Raw genomic sequence first — 17,225 nt, forward strand, 5'->3', positions numbered from 1 at the left:
GCGGCGCTGACTTTCTGGTCGAAAGACCAGGCGCATCCTGCGGGCATAGCCAGTCCTCCAGATTTTTACTGTTCTTTGAGGTTTTCAAAATGTTGATTTTTCCTGTCTTTCTCTCTCTTAATTCCATTTTCTTTCCCTTTTATTTCTGCGCCTGATATAGCATTGAATTCACCTCCTCAGGTGTATGCTTCTTTCTCAACCCTTGCGTTGTTACTTTACAAACCTCAATCTAATTGATTAAGGCGATACACAGTTGATTGTCCTGATCACTCGGAACCCAATTTCCTTCACTGCTCCACCAACTTGCCATGCATAAAATTGTCAAGATTAATTGGAAAAGATCAAACCTTGCTAACAAAAGATGCCATTTGTTGTCCTAAAATAGTGAATTCTGAGCCACGTATGTGACTATAAAGTGATGCATGTGATCTACACTCTGCTACAATCTCTAAAGGCCAGGGTTACGAACCTTCCCAGAATTACCAGGAGTTCCCAGAGCAGGCCAAACAGAGCAGTCTGAGAATATGTCAGCTCCCGGCAACAACAACCAGGATAGACCACCAGACAATCACAGTCTGGCCTTGGATACCACCTGACGCGCCCTATCTCAGGGGCCGGCTGCCAGCCAGACGTAGCCCGAGCTCAGCTATCACCTGACCTTTCCGAAGTTTGGAACCTACTCTCTCTTCCAAAGAAAAGCCCAACTTGGCAGAGGCCACTTGGCAGAAATATCCAAACTGTCTACAGACCTCTTGATCAAAGCTTCAATCATTTAAGTAGTAATTAATGAATGTTATTAATTGGTGGCTAATTGAATTGGTGGTAATTAGGCGGATGGTGGGCTGTGGATTTCCAGTCCCTGAGGGAAACTAACAGGGGAAGGAATTGCTCAAATTCAGTGGTGGAAATTTAGTGGAGACAGGTTAATTCCCTCTCACTCTAGCCTCTTCTCTAGTTTCACCCGCTTGTGCCACACTTCCAGCTTTTAGTGATGCCACTCCCACCGGATTTCCATGATGCCACTTCCACTGCTTCCCCAGATGTCACGTCTGCCAAGATCTCCTGGAATATGTCCAATCAGAGTTGGCAACCTTGCTACTTTCCATGCAGTCTCTACTACATAACCCCAGAATAATATTTAGTTGTTTATGTTTTTCTCCTTCATTGTCTAATCAATGCAGTGACTGCTATAACATGTCAGTATTTCTGGAAAACATAAAAGTGATTGCAGTCAGGCCGGCTGACTTATTTCATTAAATGTCTTCAGACAGTCTGCATAATTTCATCCTCACGAACCTTTCTCCATTATGGAAACATGCAAAATAAGAGCTGGAGGAGACCCTTTGGCCCTTCGACCCAGCTCCACCTTTCATTATGATCATAGCTGATCATCCAACTCAATAACCTAATCCCGCTTTCCACACAATAGAAACATAGAAAATAGGTGTTCTGTTTTAGTCATTTGCTAGTACAGAATTTGAATATTTCTGATAAAAGACACGTCTTGTCGAAACCTTTTGTTTTGCACTCATCAGGACAATTTGGCAAGAATACCAAATGTAAAGGGACAAAATATTTATACTCTGAGAAGAGAGTGCTGATTGGTTGGCAAGTGGACTATAATTGGTAGAGGTGTTAACTGGCACATTCTCAGTGGCAACACCGCTACCTAATCCAGAGAAGGAGGCACTGCTGAGGCAGGCTGGGGACCTTGAGGATGCCTCAACATGAAGGTGAACTCAGAGTCATGGATTCAAATCCAAAAACTGAGATCATTTGAGCAGAGGGGGAGTCCTCCATTTGGGCCGCAAGTGCAGCCTTTCCTGCTTGTGGCCATATCCTTGGGACATGGGAGTCTCCGGTGCCAATAGTCAGGTAATCTGTCATGCTTTGGGAATGGGAGGTGATGATTGATCAATGTGTTGGTTAACTAAAGTGTAATATGAGTTCCCCATTTTCATCCAACCAGAAAGCTCCTGGTCAATCTCTCAGTAATTTGGGCGTTGAGGTCTTAGAATCATGGAATTTACAGTGCAGAAGGAGGTCATTCAGCCCATCGAGCCTGCACCTGCTCTTGGAAGGACCATCCTACTTAAGCCCACACCTCGACCCTATTCCTGTAACCAAATAACCCCACCTAACCTAAGGGTAATTTATCATGGCTAATCCACCTACCCTGCACATCTTTGGACTACGGGAGGAAACCGCAGCACCCGGAGGAAAACCACGCAGACATGGGGAGAACGTGCAGACTCCGCGCAGGCAGTCACCCAAGCCGGGAATTGAACCTGGAACCCTGGAGCTGCCAAGCAACAGTGCTAACCACTGTGCTACCAAGCCTGCAAATCTTGTGAGGGCCGCAGAGGGAACAGTGTAGAACAGTGGGCGGCTGAGGCCAGAGTGAGGGAAGCTTGCCAATAACTATTCATGAATTTCACAATTAATAATAATAATAATAATAATAATCACTTATTGTCACGAGTAGGCTTCAATGAAGTTACTGTGAAAAGCCCCTAGTCACCACATTCTGGCACCTGTTCGGGGAGGTCAGTACGGGAATTGAACCCGCGCTGCTGGCATGGTTCTGCATTACAAGTCAGCTGTTTAGCCCACTGTGCTAAACCAGCCCCCAATTATTAGTGGTTGCGTGAGAGTGGGACTGATGTGGGACAGTGAACGTAACAACTTTGATACAAGCGTTAGCACCAGGGATGAGAAACATCTCCTGCAGTAGGTTACAAAAAGCGAAGAAAAATGTAGCGAGGATTCATGAACTAGGAATACTATAGACAAAATGAAAGAAGTTTCTAATTAAAAATAAATCTATTTCTGTGCAATAAATTGTGTCTCATTTTTGTTCCATCCTGTAATGTATTTCAGGAAACAAAACTACATTCAATTGCTTTGTCTAGACGGGGAAAGGAAAGAATGCATTTAAAACATCAAGGAAGGATCAGGAAAAGCTTGTGGAAGATCAGGAAAAGCTTGTGGAATTCAACTCTGCCTAACGTGGACTGAAAGGATAAATTTGTTCAAACGCAAGGTGATTGGCATCCTTCCATCTATGGAAGATAATGAGAATGCAGCCACAGAACCTTGGTGTGGCCAAATTAAATCACCTTCTGCTTTTCTTTTGATGGTGAACAAACCGATTCTGGAAAGATAGGCGGTGGAGTTCTCCATTTCTAAGACTTGACAGTGCCACAGCCGGAGTCCCTCCAAGAAGCCGAACGCTGACGATGAAAGCAGCTCAGACACCAGCCCTTCCCCCGAGATTCAGGACACCCCGGTCCTCGAGTTCGATGCTGACACAGGTTTCCCTTCACAGCTGTGTCCAACACCCTCCACCATCCCGGAGGCACTCACCTTGGTTGGGTCGGCGCAGAATTCTTGGAGTTCCACGACAGCAAAGCTGGCACCGCACCTGGACCAATTCTGCTGCTGTTGAGAGGCGAGCACTGGCGCCATGTGGAACACAATTGATTCCAATGGGAAACGGTGCCGGATTCGCCGGTTTCGCGATTGACACTCAGAAGGTTGACAAGCTGCAGCCGCATGTACACACTTCACTCCCCACACACACCATCCCAGCCAACAAGATGGCAGCGAGGAGAGCACACCCCGTTTCATGGACGGCAGGATGGAGACCCTCCTAGACGCGGTGGAGGAGCCGTGGTTGACCTTCTCCCCCGGCCCGGGAAGGAGGCTGCCCGCTGTCACCATTCGCTGTGCCTGGACGCAGGTGGCAGAGACGGTGAGCGGCGTCAACAACACTGTCCAGACTGCCAGCCGTGCCGGAAAAAACTGCACAACCTCCTTAGGGCTGCCAAGGTGAGTAGGAAGCACTATGTCCCTGGCAGTAGCCTGTGTATCACACACCAATAACCCTGCCCCCCCCCCCCCACCTCCACAACCCAGAGGGCGGACTAACCCCCCTACCCTGCATCACATGCTGGCATCGCTACCAGCCGCCATGGCCAGGTGGCAGAGCAGAGGGTGATGGATGTGGTTGGTGGCACAGAGGAAAGGGAGGTTTCCGGGCAAGGAAGTGAGACCCTGTTGGATTACGGTTCCCTGTGACACGTGAGTCAACCCCCACCCCCCCCCCCACCCCAACACTACCCCCACAGCACCCTCAACATCCCCACCTGCCCCACACCACTTTCACAGTCACCCCCACACCACCTTCACCGCACCCCCACCATCCCCACTCTTCACCCCCTGGCCCACGGTCTAATCATACATCTTGTCTTATGTCTTGTAGGACCTGCTGGTGATGGGGTGGGTCCCCTGCCCCCAACCAGTGCCACAGCCGGAGCCCCTGCATGAGCCGAACGCTGACGATGAGAGAAACTCAGACACCAGCCCTTCCCCCGAGATTCAGGACACCTGAGACCTCGAGTTCGATGCTGACATGGGTTTCCCATCACAGCTGTCTCCAACACCCTCCACCATCCCAGAGACACTCACCTTGGTTGGGCAATTTAGTGAACAAGCTCCTGGGATACTATGTGATGTGCATCACACAGCTGACCCGGTACAGCAAGTGGAAGTAGGAACTCCCGAGGGGGTGGTCGGTCGGAGGGCGGGCAGGCCCCAGGGACTAGATAAATGAGAGGAGAAGTTTCAGGTTTTGAAAGACAAATGGGGGGAGTGAAAAATTCCTTTTGAGGTTGAGGCCCCAGAGTCCGTTATTAACCTAGAATTGACTCTAAATTAAAAGACTACACTGCTGTAGCTGACCTGTAATACCACCTCAAAAACACGCCAAGAGCCCATGAGGCTGTCAGCATTCTTGAGTAGCATCTGCTAGGTGTATCCAGTGCTGAGTAAAACACACATTTGTTGCTATTGCCCTTCATGACGATCAACATGTGCAAAGTTGGATTTTCCATTTTCATAAAAGTGAAGATGGCACAAAGGAACTGGCTGAAGTCAGGCACCAGTTAAGTTGGCATGGATGCAGGGAACAGTAAAGAGTTAGGGGCTAAGGCACCTGTATGTATATATTTGTTCATAATAAACATCTGTTCACACTGTTACAACCTGCCTTGCTGCTCTTTCAGCTGGCCAGAGAGCGGGGGCGCGGGGAAGAGCGGGAAATGAGCGGACGTTTTGGGTGGGCTGGGCTCCCCACCTTCTTCCCCAACCCCTGGCACCCCAGGGATCCAATGGGACTGCGTGATGGAATGACCAGTTCGCATGCAGGGATCACCCAGGTGGATGGTGGGAAATGCTACCGTGGGCAGGAGTCAGACATTGTCAACAATGCGGAGCCAGAACTCATCGCAGAGTGGCTGTCATCAGTCTCTATCACTAAATGAAGTGGAGAGGTTATTTGTAAGTCATCAAATGTGGAAAATTAGGTCTGTGGCTAAATACGATAGGGTTGAGTTAGAATAATTTTGCTTCAGCCTATTTTGCGGGGAAAGTTTTAAGTAGTTGTGATGTCTTTATTCAGATAGTTTATACTTTGATCTCTAATCACACACCTCCTCACCCACCCACATATCTCAAATCTAATTTTGATGGGTGGTGTTGATAAACTTCATTCTTGTAAAACGATAATTTGCCTGGTAAAATTCACCAGTTTTAGGCAGCACCTGACTTGGTGCAGGAGCTCCATTCGGCCATGGCAGTTTCTGCTTTGTTTGCTCTCATAGAAGACACTGGGTGCAGAAGGTCCACAATTCACTGGCCTCTGCTTTTTAGAATCAGAGAATCTCTACAGTGCAGAAGGAGGTCATTTGGCCCATTGAGACTGCACTGACTCTCTGAAAGATCACTCTCTCTAGTCCCATTCCCTCACTGTATCCCCGTAACCCCATCTAACCTGCACATCGATGGACTCTGAGAGGAACTGGAGCACCTGGAGGAAACCCACACAGAGGGAGAAAGTGTAAACTCTACAAACTGAACCCGGGTCCCTGCTGCTGTGAGGCAGTAGTACTAACTACTTTGCTACCATGCCACTCTGGGCCTTCTTCTTGGCCAGCTGAGCTTTATGTTGTTGCTCGCCTCTTCCAAAGTCTTTCCAAACACTCAGCCATCAGCTTCCAGTTGTCTATGTCAATGTCTGCCATCTTCTTATCTCACTTTTAGCAGCCTTTGTATCTAAGTTATGGATGCTCAGGAGGTCATAACCTTAGTGGTCAGTTTACTGTACAGAAGGTCTTGGGTACTGAATTGTATATTAATTGAACCATTTCATATTGATAATTATTGTCTGTGGCAAAATCAGTAACCTTACGGCTTATAACTTGAAGGGTCATCTGAGTATTTTATAATTTATTGTATTAGTAAAGTCTATTTGCTGTTGGAAATTCTGTCTAACTAATTTGTAACTTGAAATACAGGAAAATTGGAATTATGGACGAGTAAGTACAGCTTGACTGACTCAGAGCCAAAGCAAATCTTCACCCACAGCCAAGGAGAAAGTATTAACCGCAAAAGCAATGTTGAAGTATTGAGACAAAATGCTGTCTTAAGTACAGTAAACATTTATTTCTATATTCCACATGCCTTCAGGATGGATTTGAATTTATTCTCATTTTTCCTACATAAAACCCATGCAACACCACAATATTTTTGGCCATTTCTTGATATAGTTACAGAGATATGCAAATAACTTTGCAAATATAAAGTAGAACCAGGAGTATTTAAATACATTCTAAAAGGTTGCAAACCATTACTTTTCATTGAGCACTCAAAATTGGAAGGTTATTAACATTTTGGTGTAACTTCTTCAGAATAGATTCCCATCTCAAACATCAACCAAACTTTCACTTTCCAGTACTCAAAGGTCTACGGTGCATTTTAATCCTTACCTATTCATTTATTAAAGATGACTGTGCCTTTCCTGCATACCTCTGCTATCTTTGTGGTAATATGTAGGTAGTGAAGCACAAATAGGAATTCAAACGTTTGTTCTAATATCTAATGCTGTAATATATATATATATATATATATATATATACACACACACTCATTTTAAAACTTAAAGTAGATCAAGTTTTACAATATTTTAATAACAGTAAAAATCTATTTTGTTTTTTATTCAATGGATGGTCTAAAGCTGTGCTCAATATGTGGCTCATTAAAATAGCTAACTACAGAATATGACATACAGAAGATCGCAGTGAATTAACAAGGAACAAAGTCAGCAATTTAATGTACAATTTTGCTGACTACATTTTCTGAGGCAAAACTGCTTTGTAGTAACCACTACCCTTGCCAATTTAGATGCACAATACTCTTTATTTTATGGCCAATAGAGTGGACACTACTAAGAATGAAAATAAGAAGTGAAATAAGCCAAGAAGCAGCAATTAGGTGACAGCAAACTTGGAATTTGGAAAATGAGGGTTGCAGAAGGCGAAGAAGGCTGAGGGAGATGAGGATTCTGCAATTTGGAGGTGCTGAGAAAGAATGAGGTAAAGAAGGAATGGGAACTTTTGCAATGAGTCGTCACTTGAACCCAATGGGATTATTGGGGTGAGAGAATACATGCATTATACGGTTTTTAAAACTTAGGTGAAACAGAGAGGGAAGTTCAAAGACAAAGTGAGCGCACAGGTGAAATAATAAGAAAATGAATGTGATGAGAGGGTGAAAGAAACATTCGAGTGGTAAGTGAGTGGTTATCAGTCCCATGCCTAGCCCCCCAAGTCTTATCCAGGTACTGGAGGTACTTTCCTGGATATGAGTTATTATTTAAATCGGGCCTGTGTTTCATAGCGTTTTCAGATTTAGTAAGGAAGCAAACACAAGGTTCTCGGGGGTGAGTTTTGCAATGGGAAACAATTGGGCAGATTCTTCTTCCAAAGCCTTAAGCACTGGCATGTTAAGGTGCTGTGGATATAATGTGGTGGGTGGCTGATGGTTTTTGGAGCTCTTTCACTACCATTTCTTTCCTATTGTTAGGTTGATGTTTGCATGCAATTTTCCAAAAGCAACCACAGAAGTTGAAAAAGTAAAATGTTTGTTAAGGCACTTTCCACAAAAGGTAAATAAAGTCAAGAATGTCAGTTATAAACAAAATAGTGCTTCTGTACAAACAACATTTCGATGTCCGTATTGACATGTATTTAAATACCACATACAATAGCTGGATGATAAAGAAAGTTCCAACATGAGTTTGATGGCAGGTCGCTTTCCCTTCTGACAGAAACCTGGACAAACGTCAGCGAGGGGCTTGCCGCTTCTCTCCGGTGGAACTGTTTGTTTTATCTTTGAGTACATTCTGCTTCAGCTCATTGCTGTTGTATCCCGATCCCGGCTCGGCTTCTGTTTAAACATGTTAGTGAAATACAAGAGTATATTTACTCGGATGTGACACGGCACTTAAACCTTACCAAGAATAACAGCATTCTCCATTTCACATTTCGAATTGTGCATTATTATTGTTACGATGGATGCGATTTTGAGGGGGGGTTTTTTGCGATCGACAAAATCTATGTTTAACTATCAATTGCATTTAAAAAATCATTCAAATAGATACAGGAGAATTCCGAGTAAATGCAAATCGAAATGCTGTTGTTTTGTACCGCGGTGTATTACCTGGAAGGGGTTCAGATTTCCTCCGGTTTCCAGGTTTTGTTTCAGGAATTTGAAAGAACGGGAATTTCATGCACTGGCCGTTCTCTCTGTTACAGATCCCAAAGGCGCATTTACACACCTTCCTGCATCCCAACCCATAGGTTCCGAAGGGGCAATCTGAAACAGCAGCAGGACCAATATGGAAACGAAATATGTTAGTCTGAAAGTAACTTTGATGAAGGCTGGAATGATAAAGGTCACAGTTTGTACAACATTGGATCTCGACTTGATCCATTATTCATTTGGCCTTTTGAATCGTACCGGGTCCTCATTCAGAACATATGCAGCTATTTTATTACCTGCATTCGAGTTTAAACTCTGATTCTGAAATATAATTGTTCTAAGTATTCTGTTACAACGGGATAATTCAAGTGCTGGACAAAACCTCACATCATGTTGTATGAGAGGTGTCAGATCTCGTGTCATTATATTTAAGATCCGCCTTAGCCAAAACAAAAGTGGAGGGATCTCCACTAAACATTTGAATAGGTCTGTGAGTGCAGAACCAAAGAGTGAGAGCGGCTTTAGAATTGTGCCTGTGGGGCGAGCCTGTCATTACTGCATCAGGCTCCCCTGTTTGGATGCATCCACTGATGCTGGCCCCACACAGGCTTCTGGTCTCCTATCCAACTAGGGGTAAGAAGGGGATTCACTCATTGTCAACCTGTGTCATGTCAGATGCTGGAAACTGGGAATTGTGTAGCATGGTGACTTGCAAGTACTACTCTCACATACTGCTCACCCTGGTGCCTATACTCCCTACATGCAACCCTGGGAAGCAAGGAACTGGGGTCCTTTCTGTTTTCCCTTACTGCCTGCAAACTCTTCCAGTTCGGGACGCAATTCATTCAACTCCACCAAACTTCACATTGGGGGGGGGGGGGGGGGGGGGAGTGTGGACAGGAAGGCGCGGTTAGGTGTGCACAGGCCTACTGCTGGACTCCCCAGCATGTTCTGCTGCAATTTCGAGCTCTGACCTGATTCTTAGGCCACTGACTTAGAAGGAGACAGAAGCTCCTCCTCAGCAGTGATGCTGCCGAAGGTGAAGGGAGTGTGTGAAGTGCTGGGCAGCTTTCACTTCAGGTGCTGAACAGTGGAGGATCTTTCTGGAACCTCCCCTCCTCCCCAAATACCCTGACAATCCCTGGAATCTCACCAAAACCATCTGATTTTTGGTAATTGCTCAAATTGTAACAGTAACGTTTTTTTTAAAAAAAGCTTAAACCAGACTGGGCAGGTGGGCTGAGCCATCACATAGGGTGGGGACTGCTACACTGTGTGTGAGAGAGAGATTTACCTCTGCAAATGCCATATTCATCTCCAAAGTCGTCTTCCTCGCTGTTAAAATCGCACCGTAAGCCAGGTCCGCACTTAACCCCGTCCATGCCGGCCACCGTGCGGTAACACACCTCCCCCCTGGCGGCTGCACACACCTTGCAGCATCCGCAGTCGTCCAGCACTGTCTTTTTGCAGCCCGCCGTCACGGGGCAGGCGCTGGTCCGTTCACACGAGGAAGAGCAGTCGACCGCATACTTCAGAGTGAAGCCTTCCGCGGCCACTGCCCATAGCAACAGCAGCAGCTGCAGCGACAGGCAGCCGCCGGCGCCGCACATCCCCCAGCCACACATCCAGCTGACCCACTGAGCTGGAGAGCCGGGCCGCCCGGGGTGGGCCTTTTTATCAGCTGGGTGCCCACATGTTTCCTAAATCCGGTGTTGTTGTCCCCTGGCCAGCTCGTGCTGGAGCTTTCCAAATCCGGGATGGAAGTGAATGGAATCAAACATGTTGCGCCGGGTTCGCCATCCAGGAATTGAAAAAAAAAAGATGTGTTGACGTAAGATGTTATGTTTAGTTGTTTTGTAAAGATATTCAGCTTCGGTCTCTCACGTACTTTTTGTCAGATGTTCAAGGACGCGAAAGAACAACAGCCCACTTTCCTCATCTGTCCGGACACTCGAGCGGGCACTGCATATTTGGCACAATTTCAATTTCTCACGTCTCTGGAGGGTTTTTTGTGACACGTGCGTCATGAAGCAGAATTACTAATGAATGAAATGCATATTTAACTTTTGGTTGTGTAAATCAACCCTTTAGAGAGTTGTCACTTTACAATATCTACATCCAAGAAGTAACAGTGGGAAACCTGATCTTTTTGGTGGACAAATATGCCCCGAGTGATAACAGTCCATCAGGTTTCCATCCGAACGGCCTGTGATCCTGGCCCCCAGCATCTCTGATTCTAATCGTTCCACCTTTGACAGAAGAGTATTTAGCTGCCCAGGCTCCTAATCTCTGGAATTATCTCCTTAACCCTCTACATTTTGACCTGAGGGAGAATCTTTTATCCCTAACAGCACCATGGGTGTACCTACAACACATGGACTGCAGCTGTTCAAGAATGCAGCTCACCACCACTTTATCAAGGGCAATTAGGGATGAGCAATGAGCAGTAAATGCTGGTCCAGCCAGAAACGCCCACATCCCTTGAACTAATGAAACAAATGTGTGCTTCAAATCTACCTCTTTGATCAAGTTTCTGGCCATCGTCTTGTTCCTCTCTACTTGGCTTGGTGTGACACTCATTTGGTAACCCCCCTGTGAAGTGCCATAGTTTATTTTCTAGTATCAGGGCACTGTATAAATTGTTGTTGGAGGCTAATGGAATGAAAATCTCTTATCTCTGCTGTCTACATGGACCCTAATGTTAAAGTGTCACCCTTATTGTCCCACCAAAATAGTCATAATTCTGCAGATATTTTGCAAGCGAAGCACTATTGGAGACCAGCGCATGCGTTAAGGGGGCATTTATACAACAACTCTGGAATTTCTGCAAAAAATTTTCCGTTTGGCAGCTGTTTTTATATTGTGCTCTATAAAGTGCTGGCTACTGACATGGGTCTTGCACGGCCGATGGCAATCTCAGTGCAAATTTGCCGGATTTTCTGGGACTGGTCTTTAAGAAGACCTCTTCTAATTCCACCCTAGTCGTCTGCCATGTATCCATTTGACTTTCTCTTTACATCCTTCCAACATTCTTGGCATTGTGACTCTTTGTGCATGTTCCCCCTTCTTTTATTAACCCATTGATGAAATAACTCTGTAATCATGATTTCCTGTCTCTGGATCAGTTAACTTCAGATTCTATAAGATATCTCACTGGAGGCAAAGGTCTTAGTTCAAAAATATTTGTTTACATGCTTATTTACAAAAGTTCAATAAAACTAACATATAGCTAGAGCCGTCCTTTTAGACACTACTCAACACTCACACTCTGAGTAACATAATTGTAAAGTAACTCCTTCTGCACATGTTGAATAAGCTACTGTTAGATTTAACCTTTTCTACTTCTGCTCCTGAGGTTTTAACCTCATATTAATTTACATTCATTCCCCTAAATGCCCCAGCCTATCCTCCACACATCTACCCCTCCCTGCTCAAAGTTTCTTCCATTAAAGGGAAAGATGCTTTGGTGGTTTCACCAGTCTCCATGAATGAGTGCGGTGATCCTTCTGGGACAGAGAGGAATCCTGCTGCTCAGGGAGTATGGGAGGGCTGTCACTTCTGGTTTATTTTGTTTGTGATGTAGTTAGTATGACCTCTTTTGGCTCAGGGAGCTCTGGCCATGCTATTGATGGTGTCCTGTCCTGTAGGGGACAATCTGTTCTGCTGAATGCCCTGACCAGGTAATATCTTGGTTGAATTACTGTATCTGCACAGTTCCCACATGTGGGTCTCTGATCCAAATCTTCTTCCTGTGTCAGAATTGGAAGTTCTTCAGCTCTATGGTGCTGGGTGAATGTATAATTGATTGCCCTGATTGGCCGGATAGGCTTCTTCCTTCTTCCCAGTTCCAGCTTTGTCTTCCCCCTTAACATTCGGTAACAAAGTAGGGGATAGGAAGCGAAGTTGCATCTTGAGCATGTGACTCATCAGGAGTTTGCATGGGCCAACACATTACGTAATGGTGTTGAAAGATAGCCAAGCAAAATTAGCTCAAAATTGGTGTTTTTCTTCAGAGGTCTTTGACGGTGCATATTCCTCACTCTGCTTTTCCGTTAGCCTGCGAGCATTTTGGGGAACTTGTGGTATGCACAAATCCATACGACTTTGCAAAGGACTGAAAGTGCTCACTTGTGAAATGTGGTCCGCTATTGGAGTGTCCAGAATGCCATGTGTGGAGAACATTTTCTTCACAGCTTCAGAGGTGAGACCATGTAACTTCTTCACCTCTATCCAATGGGCGTAGCAGTCGACAATTAGAAGAAAGGTTTTCCTCTTACAGTCAAAACAAATCTATGCGAAGGCATTCCCAAGACCTTGATGTGAAGGAGGAGGGCAGGATTGGCCATTTCTGCTCCTGCTTGTGGATAACACAGATGACAGAGCTGAAGACCACCACAGTTGACTATGATTAGTGGTTCCTGTATAGACTGCTGAGCCGCAGTATGACACTTGGTTATGTCAAAGTATCCTTGGTGGATCATCTGGAGGACATCCAAGCAGAGAGAATATGATTCTCTTGTGCCACACACGAGGAGATCATCAACGATGTTTAAGTGGTGCTGTGGCTTGAAATATTGTTTCAGAACAGGGATGAGCTCTGTCATAATATACACACAAGTATATGATGGTGCATAGACAGACACTGACTGACACACTGAATGACCAATCAACACACAGAACACAGCAGCCAATCACCAGACAGGACACGGCCACTATAAAGCCAGAGGGCACTAGTTTTCCCGCTCTCTTGAGATGCAGGCTCTGAGACAGCCAGAGCCCGTGATCAGCAACATGAACATCCACCCTGTGCTAACAGGATAGTCTGGTCAGGTTAGCCTCAGGTCTCCAGTCAACTCAGCATAGTGTCAACCCACAGTGCAAGTATGTTTAACAGCTCATAGTTAAATAAACTAGAGTTGTACTTCTACAAGTGTTGGTAGCCTGTGTCTTTCTCTGCTATGGTAAACACAGTCCTCGCAGACCCAGCATACCCAACACATCAAGCTCCAGGGCCTCTAGTGAACAACCCATTAAGAAGAAGCTGAAATCAGGCACAAAGAAGTATAAAGATGGTTTCTTGAGGTATGGCTTTATTAATTCGTAGAATCATAGAATTTGTACAATGCAGAAGGAGGATATTTGGCCCATCGAGTCTGCGCCGACCCTCTGAAAGATCATCCTACCTTGGGCCAATTCTCTGACCTATTCCTGCAAACCTGCCCCCGCCTCCCCCCCCCCCCCCCCTGCCCCAAGGGGCAATTTAGCATGGCTGATCCACCTAATCTGCACATACTTGGACTGTGGGAGGAAACAGTCTAACAGACACGGGGAGAAACTACACGCTCCACACAGACAATCACCCAAGGTCAGAATCAAACCCAGGTCCCTGGTGCTCTGAGGCAGCAGTGCTAACCACTGTGCCAGTGCAAATCAATGCAAAGCCCATGGGTGTTATATACAGGGCAGTACTTGAAAATTAAAGTTTAAAACCCTCAAAACGTCAAAAGCATTTGAAGACTAAGCATGGTGAGTTTGAGGACAAACCTCTTGATTTTTTTCAAAGGATGCAACAAGACCGTAAATCATCAGCTGAAGTCCTTAGCAGAAATGTAACATTGAATGAAAAAGCACGTGAGATCGTGAGGACTGAACTGGCTCACCTGTCTCATTTTTGAATGTAAGCAAAAATGGTATGTTGTGAAGTTTGGGCAGCGTGGGTTGTGAAGGTCGGCGGCATTGAGTCCCGAAGGTTGGCCAGTTTGTAAAAAGTGTATCCTGGGAAACAAACACTGCTATAAGAGATTCCACTGGAGGCGAAGTAACTTAATTGCAGTGTAAATGTAAGCCAACTTGTGACAATAAAGATTATTATTATATTATTATAGATGTTATATGAATCCTGTTTGTTGCTGCCACCAAGCTGGAACCAATATCCAGCTACCAGTCTCGAACCATCAGCTACATTATAAATGCTACATGAGCGTGGTGTTAGTGATACTTGCCTCTTCCCCCCACTCTTCCATCAGCAGAGTCCATGGATTCAGCAGCAATGAAGATATTGAATCGATATGTAAGCATAAAGATGTTTAGTCGGGCTGATTTTCTATGGATTCTCGGAGGGTTTTTATCAACTACAAAAGACAGAAAAGGTTTCTGTAACTTAACCCTCAGTGATTTCATTCTAGTTTCTTTGTGTCCAAAATAATAATTGTCTTTTTAAATGTTTAACTAAATGTGTGTGTAGGGCTGTGGAATTTTAACAGGCAAGAAGCTGGGAGAAATGGGTTTGGGTGCATTTGGGATGTTAAAACTCCTAGAAATAACACTGAGTTGTGATCTGGACATTACCCTGTCTACTTCGAATTTCACCTCGGTGGATTTGCAGGAGAGCAGGGTGCCTCCTTGGAGCTGTCAGATAAGTAAGTTTATTATTCAAACATATTATTACCTGCTCTTTCAGGGCGGCATAGTGGCGCAGTGGTTATCACTGCTGCCTCACAGCATCGAGGACCCGGGTTCGATCCCAGTCCCGGGTTACTGTCTGTGTGGAGTTTGCACATTCTCCCCGTGTCTGTGCGTCTCACCCACACAGCCCAAAGATGTGAAGGGTAGGTGAATTGGCGATGCTAAATTGCCTCTTAATTGGAAAAAAAATTAGGTACTCTAAATTTATAGCAGAAAAAAATTATTACTTGCAGTTTTGCTTTTTTTAAAATAATTTTTATTCAAGTTTTTCAATAACAAATTTTCTCCCCACAATTTAAAACAAACAAGGCGTGTTTCCACACCAACACAAGAATAAAAACTCACCCCCCCCAAAATAAATAACAAAAAACCAACAGCAATACAAGAAAGAAGAAAATAACAACATCGCAAACCCACCGCCGCAAAAACAAACCCCCTAACCATCCCCAACCCCGCCCTGCCCCCCCCTAAGTTGCTGCTGAGACCGACCACTCTCTACCCCTTCACCAGGAAGTCGGGAAAGGGCTGCCACCGCCGAAAGAACCCCTGTACCGACCCCCTCAGGGCAAACTTCATCCTCTCCAACTTTATGAACCCAGCCATGTCGTTGATCCAGGCCTCCGAACTTGGGGGCCGCGTATCCCTCCACTGTAACAGAATCCTGCGCCGGGCTACTAGAGACGCAAAGGCCAGAATGCCGGCCTCTCTCGCCTCCTGCACTCCCGGCTCCGAAGCTACCCCAAAGATCGCGAGCCCCCAGCCCGGCTTGACCCTAGAGCCGACCACTTCTGACAAAGTCCCCGCCACCCCCTTCCAAAATCTCTCCAAGGCCGGACAAGCCCAGAACATATGGGTGTGGTTCGCCGGGCCTCCCGAACACCTCCCGCACCTGTCTTCCCCTCCGAAGAACTGGCTCATCCTTGCCCCTGTCATGTGAGCCCTATGCAGCACCTTCAGCTGAATTAGGCTGAGCCGTGCACAAGAGGAAGAAGAATTCACCCTCTCCAGGGCGTCCGACCATGCCCCATTCTCAATCTCTTCCCTTAGCTCTTCCTCCCACTTTGCTTTGAGCTCTTCTACTGAGGCCTCCTCCTTCTCCTGCATCAGCTGGTAAATAGCCGAGATCTTCCCTTCCCTGACCCACATCCCCGAAAGCATCCCCATATCTTGCACCCCCCTTGGCGGCAGCCGCGGAAACTCCGCCACCTGCCTCTTAACAAATGCCCTGACCTGCATATACCTAAAAGCGTTCCCAGGGGGGAGGTTCCACTTCCCCACCAGCTCCTCCAGAGTCGCGAACTTCCCATCCAGGAAGAGGTCCCCAAACTGTCTGATGCCTGCCCTGTGCCAACTCCAAAATCCCCCACCCGTTCTCCCCGGTGCAAAACGGTGATTACACCGTATCGGGGCCCAAACTGAGGCCTTCACTTCCCCCCTATGCCGCCTCCACTGTCCCCAAATTTTAAGGGACGCAACCACCACCGGACTCGTGGAGTATTTTGCCGGGGGGAGTGGAAGTGGGGCTGTCACCAAAGCCTCCAGACTCGTACCCACACAGGACGCCACCTCCAACCTCTTCCATGCGTCACCCTCCCAATCCGTCACCCACCTGCGAATCATCGCCACGTTCGCCGCCCAATAATATCCACACAGGTTGGGCAGCGCCAGGCCCCCTACCTCCCTTCTTCGCTCTAAAAATACCCTCCTTACTCTCGGGGCCTTCCGCGCCCAGATGAACCCCAGAATCGACTTATTCACCCTTCTGAAAAAAGCCTTTGGGATCAATATGGAGAGGCACTGGAAAAGAAACAAAAACCTGGGGAGTACCGTCATCTTAATTGACTGGACCTTGCCCGCCAACGAAAGCGGTAGCGCGTCCCACCTCCTAAACTCCTCCTCCATCTGCCCCACCAGCCTCGAAAAGTTAAGCCTATGCATGGCCCCCCAGGTCCTAGCCACCTGGACCCCAAGATACCTAAAGCTCCTCTCAGCCCTCTTCAACGGGAGTTCACCTATCTCCCTCTCCTGATCCCCCGGGTGCAGGACAAACAGCTCACTTTACCCCACATTGAGCTTATAGCCCGAATAGTCCCCAAACTCCTCAGTATCTTCAGAACCTCTGGCATCCCCTCAGCCGGATCCGCGACATACAACAGCAG

At 46.3% G+C, this 17,225-nt stretch overlaps 1 protein-coding gene across 1 annotated transcript; it reads right to left on the minus strand.

Moving 5' to 3' along the window:
• Nucleotides 1-6,464: 6,464 nt before the first annotated feature.
• esm1 (endothelial cell-specific molecule 1) lies at nt 6,465-10,553 on the minus strand. The gene is made up of 3 exons (XM_038790895.1): nt 9,896-10,553; nt 8,560-8,715; nt 6,465-8,286 (listed from the first exon to the last, which is right to left on the minus strand). The coding sequence occupies exons 1-3, from the start codon at nt 10,224-10,226 to the stop codon at nt 8,183-8,185; spliced, it is 591 nt and encodes a 196-aa protein (XP_038646823.1). The 5' UTR covers nt 10,227-10,553; the 3' UTR covers nt 6,465-8,182.
• Between the last annotated feature and the right edge of the window lie 6,672 nt (nt 10,554-17,225).

The sequence above is a fragment of the Scyliorhinus canicula genome, chromosome 3, assembly GCF_902713615.1.
Source record: "Scyliorhinus canicula chromosome 3, sScyCan1.1, whole genome shotgun sequence".
In the NCBI taxonomy this organism is placed as follows: Eukaryota; Metazoa; Chordata; class Chondrichthyes; order Carcharhiniformes; family Scyliorhinidae; genus Scyliorhinus; species Scyliorhinus canicula.

Excerpts from the sequence above, each read along its gene's own strand:
- esm1 (XM_038790895.1), bottom strand. The coding sequence starts at position 10,226 with ATGTGTGGCTGGGGGATGTGCGGCGCCGGCGGCTGCCTGTCGCTGCAG. Across the intron at positions 8,716-9,895 it reads TGAATATGGCATTTGCAGAG|ATTGCCCCTTCGGAACCTAT; the intron begins GTAAATCTCTCT and ends CTGCTGTTTCAG. Across the intron at positions 8,287-8,559 it reads GAAATCTGAACCCCTTCCAG|AAGCCGAGCCGGGATCGGGA; the intron begins GTAATACACCGC and ends ATGTTTAAACAG.